This window comes from Rhodamnia argentea, chromosome 8, assembly GCF_020921035.1.
Source record: "Rhodamnia argentea isolate NSW1041297 chromosome 8, ASM2092103v1, whole genome shotgun sequence".
In the NCBI taxonomy this organism is placed as follows: Eukaryota; Viridiplantae; Streptophyta; class Magnoliopsida; order Myrtales; family Myrtaceae; genus Rhodamnia; species Rhodamnia argentea.
This window is the reverse complement of record NC_063157.1, coordinates 18,040,388-18,052,856: the sequence shown is the minus strand read 5'-3', so window position 1 is coordinate 18,052,856 and position 12,469 is coordinate 18,040,388. Positions and strand designations below refer to the sequence as shown.

At 40.1% G+C, this 12,469-nt stretch overlaps 1 protein-coding gene and 1 pseudogene across 1 annotated transcript; both read right to left on the bottom strand.

The window, feature by feature from the left end:
* Window positions 1-798: 798 nt before the first annotated feature.
* Window positions 799-4,184, bottom strand: LOC125316299 (annotated as a pseudogene).
* Window positions 4,185-9,118: 4,934 nt separating this feature from the next.
* LOC115729519 (glycerol-3-phosphate acyltransferase 5-like) lies at window positions 9,119-11,164 on the bottom strand. The gene is made up of 2 exons (XM_030660111.2): window positions 10,451-11,164; window positions 9,119-10,260 (listed from the first exon to the last, which is right to left on the bottom strand). Exons 1-2 carry the CDS (start codon window positions 10,997-10,999, stop codon window positions 9,340-9,342), a joined length of 1,470 nt encoding a protein of 489 aa, XP_030515971.2. The 5' UTR covers window positions 11,000-11,164; the 3' UTR covers window positions 9,119-9,339.
* Between the last annotated feature and the right edge of the window lie 1,305 nt (window positions 11,165-12,469).

Sequence of the window (12,469 nt, the reverse complement as noted above, 5' to 3'; positions counted from 1 at the left end):
TGTTAGGATGCAAAAATGAAAGGCAAAGTTAACTGATTCAGCTCTATTTAAAAAATTCTTCGATCTTGTAATTTGCGCATTACTTTGAGGAAAATGCAAGACTCAACTTAGACTTCATTTATTTCATGACAAATAAATCATTTGAAAAATATTTCTCAAAAATGACCATTTATATCGCCTACGAAAGTCACTAAATGAAAATTATTTTCATCATTCACGAAAATATTTAAACGTAAATTGTTCTCGATTTTAAAAATATTTTTATCGATGAATTATTTTAGTTACTACAAACCATCGTTTTAGGAAAAAAGAATAAAATAGAATCTTAATTTGTCATTTTGTTTCTCGATTCGAGCTAACTAAACTAAAATGGAAAGCCCGAACCAAAAAAAAAGGGGGGGGCAGAGCCGCTGTAAAACTGAAATGCTGCGAAACCCAAGACATGAATCGGAGAACCAAAAAAAAATCTTTCCGAGTTTCAGACACCCACCAGACTCCCAGAAGGTCCAGGACAGGGAATCACAAATTAAAAATTTCTTGATTTTCCCTCCATCTAAAATGAAACGATACGGTACAATTGATATCACACCTAATTCCCTGCGCTCACCAGACCCCGATCAAGGGGCCACCTTAAGCTTCAGCAACAATTAATACCTGCACCAAAGGTCAGCCATGGATTGGAAAATGAAGGCCCACAACATTCAAAAAGATACTCCTAGATATTACCATCCCAGAAAATGCTGTCCATACTAAAAATTATGTCTAAAATTGATTTACCAAGTGATGCGCGAATCCTTCTTGGATTTTGGACACGGCTCATTTGATCAAATATCCATGCATCGTCTCCTACATCACTTGATATATTAATTGGATATTAATCTCGACGTTGCTGGTTACGCAATGCGATTGAAACTATGAAGTCATCCCTAACCGTTGACTGGCAAGATCACACCTAACGTCGGCCAATCCAACTCTCGACTTGGCCAAATCGAACTCCATCCACTTGTTCTGTTGATGATGATGACCAATCACAAACGCCTCCAGTCCCAACAAGTCGGAGTTCCCAAAAGTGAAGCAATACACGAGATCGCTCCCCCTCGTCGCGCCGGGCACCCGGTACAGTAGCCTCTCGCCCGGGATGCTCATCTCCGCCCCCCGCAATACTAAGCTTACTCGGGGCAAACCGGGCAGACCCCGTCGGTCCGGGCCGATTAGAAAACATGCGTCCATCGCGCCTTCGAACACGAAATTTGGGTCTTGCAAGGCCCGCAACACGCCCTTCGTTTGCCGTGTGAACTCGTTCTTCAGCGCAGCGTAGACTGGCCCTAGAAGGAAGGTGAATTGGGTGCCCGAATCGATCATCGTTTGGCCCGCCCCCGTGTGATCCGGCACGAAGACCGATTTCGGGAGGGGCAAGAGCTTATCGGAAACCTTTATCCCCTCCAGTTGGACCGTGTACGCCACCCGGTCGAAATACGGCAAGGGCATGGACATTTGGACCAGCGGCGTGTAACTCAACGCCTTGAGCCATGCGAAGCTCGCGTCGCCGAAGAGCAAAATCCCCGTTGAGCCGAAGCTCGAGATGCAATACGAGAACTTGGGAAAGCCCATTTGAGTGACGAAAGACAGCGAGCCGCGGTTCATGCCCATCAACCCGGTGGTCTTGGAATCCTCTTCCTTGTTGCTGCTTTGGCCCGAGTCCATGCACCCGAACAGGAACCCCGCTCGGGAGGACGACCCCACGGATATGGTATCGGACGCGAGGTTGCCCTCTATCGAGGTCGCGTCCGCATAGGAGATGGCGGTGTGACAGAGCTTGTTCGGGTCGCAGGAGCCGGGCACGGGCAGGTCCCGGGTCCTGGTCAGGCAAGCGACCGAGGAGCAAGGGACGGGCGAGTAGGTTCTCGAGGAGAGCGGGTCGAAGACGGAGCGGAGGTCGCGCGATCTCCTGCAGTGGAGCCAAGGAGCTCGCTCCCGGTGTCGAGGACCATGGTGACTCGCTGCGGGGCGAGCCCACGGCGAGCGAGATGGTGAGGGTGACGTTGTGGTAGAAAGGAGCTTGTCCGTGGGAGAAGCTCTGGGCAACAGCCGTGCGGGGTCGCTTGCGTTTGGAGGGCGAAAATGAGTGTGCTTGCTGGGGAGAGACAGAGGGTTGGAGTGAAGAGGGTGAAGTGAAGAACCAGAAGGTGAGCGAGGCAATAGAGACGGGCCATGAGGGAGGAGCAAAAGAGGTATGAATCAAAGGGAAGGACCAGAGGAGAGGAGAGGAGGGAATGGTTTTGGTCCCTTCTTTTTTGAGTGGAAGGAGGAGGAGGGAACGCGCGCCCTGCTTTTTCTTTAGATACGGGTAGTAAGTGAACACATGCACTAAATTGAAAATGAAAATTTGAAAAAATGACCAAAAAAGTACTAAACATATTGCAATAATACCAATTTAGTCCTAAAACTTTTAAATTTGTACCAATTTAGCCCATCTGGATAACTTTGGCCGGCCAACTCTGACTTACCACCGTCGATGCTAACGTGACAAATTTTATAAAATTTCAATAAATTTTTAGATAGTTTTAAAATTTTTTTCTTTTCTTTTTGTTTTTCCTTGGACTTTAGGGCTGGCGAGGGTCACTAGCCGACCCTCATCGGTATTGAGTGAGGGTGTGCAACCCCTTGCCCAGATCTAGTAAAGCCTACGACGCCCTAGCCAATCTAGCTAAGCGAGGGCCACGATGCCTTCCCTCAGTGCTAACGAGGGTATCCCGGCCCCAAAGTCTAAGGAGGAAAAAAAAAAGAGAAAGAAAAAAATAAAAATAAAAAGAATAGTTATAAAAATATATATATTATCTAAAATTGATCGCATGTCAATGATTGCCAAAGTTGGCTGGATAAATTGATTTGGCGTAAATGCAAAAGATTTATGACTAAATTGGCTAAAAAAGTGAAGTTTATGACTGAATTGACATAATTTCAGTAATTCTCTTGTGAAACCTTTGAATAGGGGTAGGACAAAGGCTAGTTTATGAGGACTAGTATCTTCTAAATCCAGACATAAATTCATGTCTTAATTCGATTTGCAAATGCCTTAATAGCAACTCAATTCCCTGCTTTGCTCCTTCTTCTTCTTATGTTAGGGATTCACAATTATATTTTTTTGGAGTTGGTGAATATATCAATTTTAGAGTGGCTGGATATTTGATTTAAGTATATCTGTTTTTGATAAATTTATATTTTGACAAATAATTAATTGAAATGGTTTAAAATTGATCACGTGCGTGTCAAAATGACATGTCAGGATGCTGGACTCGTGTGTCTAGAGCGCCGACCACGTGTCTCGATATCTAATACATATTGGCCATGTATTGATGTCCGCCACACGTCCGACACGACATGAAGACCCTCGAATAGTAATTGTACTTTCTAGATTGAGAGACGTGATACAATTTAATATATCTTGAATTTATTAGAATAATCTCACATTTTGTGAAAGGAAAAAGAGAGAAGAAATACGTGCTTTGACCATCGCGAGATTAGTCCGACTTTTTTGTTACCATTTGTTTACCAAATGACTTGTTAAGACTACATTGAACGTTCAATCTAAGTGAGACCCATATGCAAGAGGATCCATCTATACGAACATCCAATCTACTGTCTTGAATCGCGTCCTCAGATGGATTTGGTCATTTGACGTTTAGGTGATTCAAGTTGGTACTTCGCGTGCAAGGAGAGTTATCATGCTATCTAGGCATTCTACAAAATTCTGAATTTTTAGTAATTTTCATTTTTAAATTTTGTATCATTTATATCCTTTTTCTTCTTCTTTTTTCTCCCCTTTTTCTTGCCATAAGAGAGGGACAAGCTTGCGCAAGGCCTGCGAGCTCGAGCCTTGCCTCGCCTCACCAAATTCGAAGAGGCTCAAGCTTCTCGGCATTGGGTGAACTCAACCTCACTCTCGGGCTAGCAAGGCTCGAGCTTGCCGGCCTCGGGTGAGTTCGTCCCTTGGCGGTGGCTGGTCACTAGTCTTTGCCATGGTCGGCGATTAGTAGAGGAAGAAAAAAGAAGAAGGAAAGAAAAGAAAAGAATAAATAACAAAATTAATTATAATCAAAACAAGGAAAGTGAATGAGTGCAGTGAAAAAACATGAGAGAAAAATGATTTTCTCTTTTCGAAAATAGGGAATCATTTTACCCATTTTTTAAGGTGTTTTTTTCATTAGTGAAAATATTTTCCTTGACACCGTAAAATTCAAAAAAAAAAAAAATATGAAAATTATATTTTGCTCCATTTGTTTTGTGAAAAATGTGCGTTAAATCATTTTACAGAAAAAATGATAATATTTTTTGATTTTGGGCTGAGTCCTGAAATGAACTGGAAAAAAAAATTCGTTGTTTGGTATGGAAGATCACATTTATTTTTTTGCATCGTTAATTGGTTGAAAATTATTTACGCGGACCCAGCCGCCCTGCATAGCACGACTAGCGCTAATGTAGATAATTTTTGTAATTTTAAAAATTAAAAAATTAAAAATGTTGAATTTTTTATATTTTAATATTTTAGTCTTCTTTTTTTCTTTTCTTCTACCCTCTACCGATTGCCAGTGACTTGCTACATGCGAGGCAAGGCCTCGCTCACCGGCCACGATTGATCTCTTGTCTCGCATGTGGCTTGCGACCGGCAAATGAATAAAGAAAAGAAAAAAATAAATCATAAATAATTCAAAAAATAATTTAAAAAGGATTGTGAAGTAGCATAAGGAGAAAAGGAAAAGGAAAATGATTTTTTTCTTTTTGAAAAGAGAAAATCATTTTCTCTGCTTTTGAAAGTATTTTTTTCGTTGGTGGAAAATATTTTTTGACTTGTATATTTTCTTTGAATAAAACACCGAAAAATTTAATTTTTTTTAATTATTTTTACGAAACAAGCGAAACTTAGTAGCAATGATTGATGCTACCGTTGTCCCTGCAGTTATTATTATTTTTTCTTTCCTTTGTTTTTGAGCAGTGTAATTGGGAAATCTCAAGAAATGGTCACAAACTCCATAGGTCCAACTAAGGCCGGCTTTCTCATCGCGAAGATAAGGGAGAATCTGAACGAAGAAATGTCGCATCATCAATAGTACGAAATAATTGAATATGTTGAACGTCGTACAAAGGTTCCAGTTGTTCCGCAGAGGACACTAAATGGGTGGTCGGACCGGGCTCAGCGATCAGAAACTTGCCATTGACCAATCGCACGAGTTGGGTCTAAGACTCTAAACGATTCTCCAGCAGAAGTCCTATAGCAAAAGTAGGTTTGACTGGTGTCTCGACAATTTCTGCATGCAATTGAAATCATAAGGACAGTTAGCTGATTTTTGGTCAAGAAACGAGACTCGTCGCGATCGAGGATTTCAAATCTCGAATTTTCTAACTTTGACCATCTGAAAAAATCAAAATGTCAACAAGGAATAAAATGGAAGGACAAAGTTTTGAAAAGAAATGTGAAAGAGGGGAGAGTGGCCATTACAATTTTGCAAGCATTTAAATACAACTGAAGTGTCAGAAATTTATAGACTTCTACAACATACCACTAAAAGAATGGGTATAAGTGAAAACTAAACATGTTCATTCCGTGAGCCCGGGCGAGCTCGAGCTGGACCTGCCCGAACCCCGAACCTCCTGAGATCTACCTCTAGGCCAGCCCATGGGAAAAATGTGGGCAAGCCACATATGGTAATTAGGCCATTTTTATTAGTTTTCCAGCCCCATATTTCGTCCCGGTTCGTGTTGAACTCCTCTTATTCCACCGTTCGGCTAATCCGAGAGGCATAAAAGAACGAAGATACACCTTTTTAATATATATGTCAAGTTCCGACCAATAAATATGTGTGTGTGTTTGTGTGTCAAGTGAAGTAGCCCTTGAAGAGGAATTCTAACCCACATAGGAAGTTGATGTGGTGGGATTTCTTTCCTATTAGATTTGGTTTAACAAGCTGGTTTCATCTTCCAATCAGACTAGATTTTGTAGATGGGCTCAAATGTGAGACTTGTCTTAACAATTCTTGGCGTGGGAACTAGGGTTGAGCACCGGTTCAAGGTAGACCTCAGAGCAGAACCGGAATGGCACTATGAAGTCCGGTTCCCGTGGGAAACGGTCTGGTCATTGGTCATAAAGTTGGGAGCCGGCACTTTGTAGTTTGGTTTTGGGGTCAAGACGCTGAATCAGACCAACGAACCAACCCCGAATCGAGCTCAGTTCAACTATGTTTGTTGTTTGTTTTGTTTTCAATTGGTAGCAATCTTTTATGGATGAATGAGAAATGAGTTTCCAAAATCATATTTTATTTATTTGTTTTGAATTTTTTATTGTTTAGTTTTGGGCGGCGCTATTCCACCCCCATCTTGACTAAACCACTCATTTTTGTAATCAACAGACCAAAATATTATTCTCTCTTCAATTTATTTATTTTTATCAACCTAAGCAACGTAATTGCCTTTATTTCTCTTAAATGATCAATTTCACAATACAAATGTCATATTACACCCAACAATCATCTTATCATAAATTATGTAATCATTTTGCTTAGAGAAGGTTGTTATTTTTGTTTTATGTTTTATTTTTTAAATTACAAGAGTTCTATAGGATGTTGAAAATTTCTAGTTATAACAGTTTATGACACACAATTGACTGCCTATTTTTTTTTTTATTTATGAGAATAGTATGAGGGAAACTTTATTTCAAAGTTGAAAATTAAAATCCAATCTAATTATCTAGCAACTTTTGACCTTTTGGGTGATTTTCCAGAATAAATTTGTAGGTTTCTAAAGTTAACCTTGCTGATTTGTGCTTTCTTTTGAGCTTTTCATATTTAATGAATTGCAAGATGGGGTTGAAAATTTATTTACACATTCGTCACTTTCAAACTCACCTCAATTTTTTAAGAGGAAATTTTTAAGCATATTTTAAAGTTTGATCCACTTATTATGAGATTGAATTTGCAATTGTTTTCATTATTTTCTTCATAGCAAGAGTTGAACAATAAGAAGTTTCATGTTGTTTTAAATTTATGTGTTTATCCTTTGTTTGACATTTGATCATTCGGTTAACAAATTATCCTTTTCCATTTTTTTATATCAAAATCGTCTAAGTAATTAAGTTGAATTTTAATTTTCGAATTTTAAATATAGTTTCACTCACACTATTAAAAAAAAAAAATTACTTGTGTTCATAAGCTTCATAAATAGAATTTTCTTGTGAATGCACAAATGAGACTATAAATCAAAATCGACAACATTCTCTAGGCAAAATGATAATAAGATATGTTAAGTTGATATATTGATGGGTGTAATGGAGCTTTGGAATTATGTAATTATTGAGAGAGATGACAGAAATAAAGGTTGTTTGTGGGTTAGTTTGATAAAGAAAGAAACAATAAATTGAAGAGCAAGAGGATGGTATTTTGGTAAGTTAACAAGAAAAAATGAGTGGCCTAGCCAAAATGGGAATGGAAATAACGTTGCCCTTATTTTATGCTACACGTTCAAATTTTATATGGGTTATTGCTTTTGGCAAGAGGAGATTTGCTTTAGCTGTGGTTTTGGTTGACTAAGGGGTAAGTTAGATAGTTCCCTATTGCTTTAGAGTTTTGTTCGGCTTTTACCGATGTTTTACTTCTCGTCATTTTGTTGCTTATTATCGCGGTTCTAAGCATCGTGTGTCCAAGGAATACCCAAAAAAAAAAAAAAAAATGAAACAAAAATAAAAGGAGAATCAGCCTACTCCCTAGACCTGACTTTGGAGCTGGACCAAACCAATACGATCGTTCCATGGTTGGTTCCAAGTCCCAAAATCTGAAAATAGCCCTATAACGGCAGGTTTTAGGGTTGGAGCAACCCAACCTTGAAAACGCTCATCCCTAGTTGAACAATACTTTGCTTTTTCTTTTTGTACCCTCCATTTTTTCTCAATCATGAAGAAAGCTTCCCATGTTGTAATATAGCATTGCACTTTATCAAAAGAAGTTCGGAATTACATATTAGTTAAACTAGAAACTGCATAACATGTCGGACCAAAAAAAAGAATACTAACAATTTCTCATGTCCTAAATACAAAGTCTCGGAGCAATCATATAAATTCTGTGGCACAATCTCTCAAGATGAAAATCATTGAAATGGACACTAGCTATCCTACGGGGCATGATTAGCATTAGCGTTGACATTATTATTTTATATATTTAAATTTTTTTCTTTTTTTTTCTTTCATTTTTGTTCTTATTTTTTCCTTATCACCGAGAGCCAGTGAGGGCCTTGCTAACCCTCAGAAAAATAATAGAAAAAAGAGGAAAAACCAAAAAAGTATAAATTTTTTTGAAATATTATTAAAAAAATCCACATCAGTGTCGACCATCCAACGTGACACAACCGGAATATACATCGGCGATTTTCAGTCAAAACTCGGCGGATGGACACAATTGGTACCAATGCAAAAATGCTTATGATTGAATTGGTACCAATACAATAGGTTTATGACTTTTTGGTACTTTTCCCGCTATCTCAATAAGTATTCGTTATTGACCAAAAATAAAATAAAATAAAAGTACTCGTTTCAAGATCTTGATCTTGGGCACTTTCTTTCCCGACCACCAAGTTTTAATCCAATGAATTGATCTTTATTTTCCTTTAATTTGTAAATCAAATTGCAGATGTATTAGCAAGAGCTGGTAATGTTGCAATTCATGCCAATTGTGAATATATACATGGCGGATTTGCTTGGAGGGGTCTTACAATTTCCAAATTTGTAAGTAGCACATGTTGTATCTGTCTTAACCGTTTGGAATTTATCCCATCTTTGTCGCCAATTAGCATGTAACTGCTACCAATTTCTGGACTTAATTATTATTCGAAAGATTAGGACTACCTTCCTCGAAAGCCAAACTTGGCTATCTTTATAGAATGTCTCTTGAAAATTGAACTCGTCCTTTATTTTTTATAGGTGAGGCAATCATACTTTCTTCACCTAAAAGAGAACTTAATTTAGCGGCTCTTTTCAAAAAGCGCAAGTAATTATGCAATTAAATTAACCAAAAATGATAGTACTACTTAGATGGTTACGTTTGCGAAATTGGAAAATTGCAATGATAAGCAAAAAAAGAACATGTGCTCAAGTAATATATGCACATATATTTATCTGACAATTTCAGAAATAATAACAGTCCGAAAATAGAAATAAAAAATGAAATTGCAGTAGCCCTCAGGCAATCCCATCCATGCATGTCTCTAAAGTAGCAAACAAAACACCAATTATAAGAAATATACAAAGCACATATAACCCAGAAGGAAACAAAAGAATATGGTTCATATTTCGCGTTCTCAGAACTGTATGAAGGGCTTGAATGTGCTCACCACCTTCCTGATCTGATCAAGCAAGGAAGTGTAGGACACGTTCCCATCGTTTCCAGCAAGAACTCTGTACTTGTCCTTCCTAGTGAAATTCGTGCACTCGAACCCCAACGTCGCAGCTAATATCCTCTGGACATAATTCGCGACGTCGTAAGGGCTTTTGCCGGCCGAGCACGTCGCCTCAACCGGCAACTGGTTCAAGAACGTGACCTCGTAGACCGGCCTGGGGTTCATGAAGAAGAAGATGGGGTCCATCCCCTTCCAACCCCTTGCCGTCGTTGCGTGAAAGAACCCGACCCTGTAGTTCAACGCCACGGGCACTATTCTATCGGTTAGTTCCGCGAAAAGAGGGCTGAATCTCAAGAGGAAGGGTTCTCTACATGTTGTTCCCTCTGGACAAACTATCAGATCGCCCTTGGATAGTTCTTGTTTGATCTTTTGAGCATCGACTTCTCGCGCTCTCGTCAATCGGACAGTTGGAATGGGCGATAATATCTCGGATAGCCTAGAGATGGAGTAGGTTAGCGCCGGGATTCTACGTCTTAAGACAGTGGACAAAACAACAGGGTCCATCAGAGTCCGATGTGTGCAGACAAACAACAAGCCGGTACCTCCGCCTGATGGCGATCTTGGTGGTTTGCCTTTGACGACAATCTTCCCTCCGAAAATACGGGAAACATAGGGCATCATCTGTAAGGGGAAAATTATTCCGATGCTGATGCGGATGATCGCAAGGATCACGCCAAAAGGAATCCACAGGAGGATCAAGAGAGCGGTGGATGGGGTCGGGCGCTTCACTAGTCGACCGTCGTGGAAGATCACGGGGTGAGGATAGAGATGATGCTGGTTGTCGTGCTTCTGAAGGCTGGTCAAGGGTGGATGCAACTCTTCCTGAAAGGAGGAATACGATGAATTAGAGTCAATTAGGCATGGTGAAAACGAAAATAAATCGTGTACTGAAACTCAGAGAGGAAAAAGGTGCAATAGAAGAAATGAACTTTCTCAACTATGGGAACTGTCTTCGTCATTCCCAAACTACTGAAAAAGTCCGAATCGATCGTCACGAAGTAGACGAACTCACCTTGCATAACGATAAAACCGAATGAGACGACGATGGCCTTCCTAACCCTAATGCCGGCTGCTCACCGTCAAAAAACTTCTTGACATGATCGGCAAGGCGCTTGTTGTCGCTCTTAATGAAACCGGTGGCGTATCCAAACCGGTTCACAATGAGCTCGCTCCCGATCACTTCGTCGGCTTGCAAATGCTCCTTCACAAACCTCTCCACCATGACTCTCGGGGTTTTGGTCACCACCACTCTCTTTCCATGTGAGCTAAGCACCCTCCAAGCGTTCATGTTCAAGTCATCCATGTAAAACTTGGGCAGGACGGCTCTGGCCACCGATCTGATCTCGGACTCGGGCACTGCTGCCGTCGCCACAAAGATCATCACCTTTAGCCCGGCGTCTTCCTTCCCGAGCGCATTGAGCAGCCGAATCACAGGCCATAGCAACAGCAGCAGCGCTAAGCGCACCAGACCGGACGCTTCAAACGCCACCAGCATGAAGTAGGAAAAGGGGTCTGGATCGTTCAAGAGAGTCCCTTCGAGCTCAGAAACGACGGACGCCATTCCGACTTTCTTGTCTTGCTCGGAACAATCACCCTTCTCTTGGTAGTTCAACACTTAGAAATGACGAATTTGATCTTTGTTTGAAAGGACTTGGGTAAGGAATGAGAACAGGTAATTGGACTACAAAGCTAAGGGCAACTCGCTAATGGCTATAGCTATTGACTTTGTATGTCCAAGAAAGGAATGAGGCGGTTCATCAGCTCGAGCTACCTTATATAGCGTTTCATCTCAGCCTAAGCTTTGTCTGGTTTGGTCAATCCGTAATAAATGGAAGGTTTCGTGGCACGTTCACGCGACAAATTCCTTAATTAATCCAACAACTTGGTCAGAAATTAGGAGAGCTAAAATATATATCGAAGTTAGGAAAACCCTTAATTAATTGTCTTGTTCCACGCTTACGCGTAGCGATACGTCTTATTGAATCTATTAGGTTACCTAGACGTAACCGAGAAGAATGTGGTTACCTACATATACTATTTCAAAGGGGTAAGGTTCCAAAAGTTTTATCAATTTGTGACCGCTGTGGCCTTCCACGTTGTTGAATGGGAACGATCACGTCTTAATGTGTTCCGCACGTGGCAATGAGATCTCTCTCTTTCTCTCTCTCAATGTATTTCACACGTGGCGGTGAGATATCTGGATATGCCTAGTTTCATCCCCAACTTTGCTCCCGGAAATAAAAAGAAAGAGTCCAATTAAAAATGACTTTTCTTTAAATTTGTTAGGTAAACCGCTGTTTCCAGAAACTTAAAACCGTTCAATATTTGACTTACTGGTTCACCTCATTGGCATGTATTGTTCTCTTCTTGGATATAACTGTTATGAGCTTCCAGGTTACTTGGTAGAGCAGCGATTTTGGAGTACAAGTTCACAATAATATGAGGAGTCTTGTCATTTTGCCAAGGCTATATGACGTCCGAAATGTTATGATTTTAGGCGATCTTTCACAGCTCGTTCTAAACCGGTAGCAGAAGGATAGGTAGAAAAGAAGTTCCTGTTTTGTTAAGCTTTCTAAGGGTGCACATGGCAACACATCTGCTCTAGAAATTAACTTCTGATCAGAAGTTGATTTTTCTACTTCTGCTTCTGATTTCAACTTCCAGAGAGAAGTAAATTTATTTTACTTCTTTGAGTGGCTCCAAAAGTATTTCTTAAGCATAAAAAATGCTCCAAAAGTAGAAAAATGAAGTTACGTAACCAAACAGATTTTTGCTCCAAAAATGTTGTCATATATGCCCTAAGATGTGACTTTTTACTTTCAAAGTGTTAATACCATAAAAAATTGTTAAATTAGTATATCCGCCCCACATTTATCTCAAATTCATTTTTTGTATCATAAAAGCTCTCAAATTGGTACATCCATGCCACACTTACTCCAATCTAATCTTTCTATCACAAAAAATCCTAAACTGGCACATTCATGCCTCCAAACTAGTACATCAACGCCATATCTATCCCCCTCCTCCTCCC